The 3,320-nt window shown below is 56.1% G+C and overlaps 1 protein-coding gene across 1 annotated transcript; it reads right to left on the reverse strand.

The window, feature by feature from the left end:
• Nucleotides 1-6: 6 nt before the first annotated feature.
• On the reverse strand, nt 7-3,314 carry LOC107134797 (exocyst complex component 3-like protein 2; the record flags this gene model as incomplete). Its single annotated transcript, XM_015476826.1, has 4 exons — nt 3,021-3,314; nt 1,179-1,290; nt 177-278; nt 7-101 (listed from the first exon to the last, which is right to left on the reverse strand). Coding segments are annotated over exons 1-4 (488 nt in total), but the record flags the coding sequence as incomplete, so codon positions are not given.
• Between the last annotated feature and the right edge of the window lie 6 nt (nt 3,315-3,320).

Here is a 3,320-nt window from a genome sequence, read left to right on the forward strand (position 1 = left end):
CTCTGCAGGAACTCTGCGAGCCCCCCCAGGCAGCAGTGTGCCATCCGCTCCCCAAATTCCTGGCTGATGCGGGGCGCTCGCTCCGTGTGCTCTTCCAGTAGCTGCGTGGGCCACAGGAGACAGGTGAGGTGGGGGCAGGCACAGCTGAAGGGCGCCCCTTCCCCTCCGCCGCCTACCTCACACACATCCTGGGCCAGGCTGCTGGACCAGTCCGCCGCGTCTGTCCAGTGCTCCTCATCTTCCTGCAGCACCCGAAGAAGGGCTGCCCGCGTCTGAGCCTGGAGGAGGAACACGGGAGGCAGGCGGGACGCAGGGGCCGCCTGTGGGTCTTTCTCTCTCTATCCACCAGGATCCCCTACCCCTGGAGCCCCAGGCGGTTCTGGATTTTACCTACCGACGACCCTAAGCTGAAGGTGATGCTGGGGAGAGAGACTGAACCAGAAAATCTATTTAACCCTTTCTGTTCCTAACGAAGTCTGTGGTTTGAAGCTTTTATACTGAGTCTGTGGGTTAAGCTTCCTCCATCTCATAGGGGGTCTATGTTTTCACTGTGTGAGGGAGCTAAAACTCTGCTCCCGGGTTCTGCCAATTAGTTCAAGACGCAGCCTCTTGAGATTCAAGAACTCCAAAGGCTTACGCATCTCTCCTTCTCTGGTCCAGTGGATTGTCTTCAATTCAATAAGCTAGCCATGTGATTCTGGACTCTAGACTCTGGGGTTACAAGGATCAGATTTCTGCGGCTGGGGAAAGATTAGCATCAGCCAAGAAGTCCCACTGTGGCCTGGCCAGGCCGGGTGGCTGGGGCTGTTATTAACTGCATTCACTATCAGCCCAGCCATGATAAAAAGATGTTTTGGTATTGCACAACATGTTTGCATTCCTGAGCTGATGTTCTGTGACAGCTTTCTCCTGATCTAAGATTTGAAGGGTCCAAGGTTATGGAACCTGTATAGACAGTCTCTTCTTCAGGGCTCTGGTGCTTGGCACAGAACATGGAACGGAAATGACCAGTGTGGGCTTGCATGTCTATGGTCTTTGACAGAAGCCAAAAGTTCACAAAGGGAAAGGGAGATGGAAATAGTGAATGGAGGAGGGGAGACCCCCCCTAAGCCCACTGTGACCCTTCCTCTCTACAGAACAACTCCAGCCCCAAATCACCAATGCCAAGTCCCAGGTACCTTGACATCTGTGACACATTCATCCTCCAAACCACGAAGAGTGCCAGGGGAGAGAAGGGGGCCCAGCTCCCCATTCTCCAGGGCAACCATGTCCACCAGCCCTAGGACCTCCCTGGAAAGTGGGAGATAAGAGACAGGGAGATCTGTGAGAGGAGGGGCTGGGCAAAGGGACCCACCTGATGACCTCCCACTGACTTTGGGACCCTGGGCCACTCCCTTCCTCCTTCAGGGCCAGCTTTGCTCATCCCTCAAAGGAAGTCCTTGCCCTGGCTCCAGATCTCTGAGTCAGCTCCCTGATGGATGGTGTCCGGGCAAGACTTACAGGGGTCAAGTCTAGGCTTGCTGATCTGACACGCAAGGCCTCTCCCAAGATCCACTTAGTCAGACAGAGGCTCCTTTCTGCCTCTGCTTCTAGGTTCTGCTTCTCTCCTGGCCTCAGGGGCTCCCCAGTCCAGCCCCCGTAGTCCTCCTCCTACTTCCCTGCATGCCTGGGCTGAGCAATATCACCACCGTCACCCCTACTCCAGCCTACCCGCACCTGACTTCTGCTCATTGCATCTGCATGAACAGAAAAACTATCTCCCCACGGGGTGGGGGTGGGGTGGTGTGATCCATGTCTCACTGCTCCTGGAAGCTTTCCAGACCCCCACCCTGCCTCCACCTCTCCAGATGGTCTGGGAGCATCCCTGACGGGGAGGAGAAATGGGGACGATAGGGTCAGTGCTGGTACCACTGCCCTCTCATTCTTCTGATGACAACTTCCCAAACCCCTCACTCACCAAGGTACAATTTGGGGTGGAAAACTCCCTCTCCGGGAGAGGATATGTGACCAAATGTAACTCATCACCAAATTCCCTTCCCCCACCACAAGAAGGGTAAGATTAGGATGCAAAGGTCAGTGGTTATAAGATTCTAGGCCTGGGAGGGTCAACCATGTCCAGGTCTCAGCACCAAGAGCGGGTGAGGCTAAGGTGTGGGATTTGAAGGCTCACAAGGTGCTAAGAAAGAGCCATGAATTCCACAGTTCAAAGATAGGACGAGTTAACAGCCCTAAGATGGAAAGAGAGAGAGAGAGAGCAGCTAGAATTCTAAGGGCCAAAAGTAGTCAAGTTGAAGGTCAGTGCAGCCAAGGTTCTAGCCCTGGAACAGTCCAGGGTGCTAAAATTCTAGGGCAGGAAGTCTGAACAGCTAGGATTCTAGCTGTGTAGGTGTCATCCATCCCTGCTACTTTTCTGGACTGGAAGAGTCCACCGTGCTCAGTTATCAGGACTGACTGCTCAGCTATCAGGACTGCTATGTCAAGGTTGTGAGATTTGTGTGTGTGTGTGTTTGTGTGTGTGTGTGTGTGGTGCTGGGGATTGAACCCAGGGCCTTGGGCATGCTAGGCAAGCACTCTACCAAAGCAGCTATTTCCCCAGCCCAAGATTTTAGAATTGAAACAACCTTTGGTGTGAATAGGTTCTGGGTCAGGAAGTGTGGTGGGTGCCAAAGCCTAAGGACAGGATCGTCAATGTTACTAAGATTCTAGAAGCGTGTCCATGATGGGTCTGGGTCTGGAAGGATCAATGGTGCTAAGATCCCTAAGAGTGTAAGTGTCCATATTGTCCAGGGGCTGGGACTGGAATGCCGCTGAGGTTCTGGAACAGGAAGGATCCGTGGTGACAGCTAAGGTGAGAGGTGACAGCGCTGAGATTCTAGGATTGTGCTGAGGCCTGAATAGTCAATGGTGCTATGGTGTCTGGTTCTAGGACTGAAGGGCTGGCGTTCCAAGGTCCCTAGGATCTGAGGAGGCTAGGGTGGGGCTGGGGCTCTGTGCGATCTTACAGCGGCGGTCCCGCTCACCTGGGGTACACCTGATTGTGCCAGTGCAGCAGGGCGTAGCGGTCCGCCAGCGGCAGCCTCCGGCGGGCGGAGGCCCCCAGCCACTCTGCCAGTGCGCCATGGTAGCCGCGCAGGTAGACGCCGAAAGCGCCCAGGCCGGTGGGGTAGGCGGGCGCCAGGCGGCCGCGCACCACGGCCATGTCCTCCAGCAGCCGCGCCCGCAGCGCCTCCAGCTGCCCGGCCAGGCCCCCGGGCGCCCGGCGCTGCCGCCTCCAGGCGCTCTCGCGCCGCACGGGCCACTGCCTCCGCCCAGCGGGCGCG

This window comes from Marmota marmota, unplaced genomic scaffold (assembly GCF_001458135.2).
Source record: "Marmota marmota marmota unplaced genomic scaffold, marMar, whole genome shotgun sequence".
NCBI lineage: Eukaryota > Metazoa > Chordata > Mammalia > Rodentia > Sciuridae > Marmota > Marmota marmota.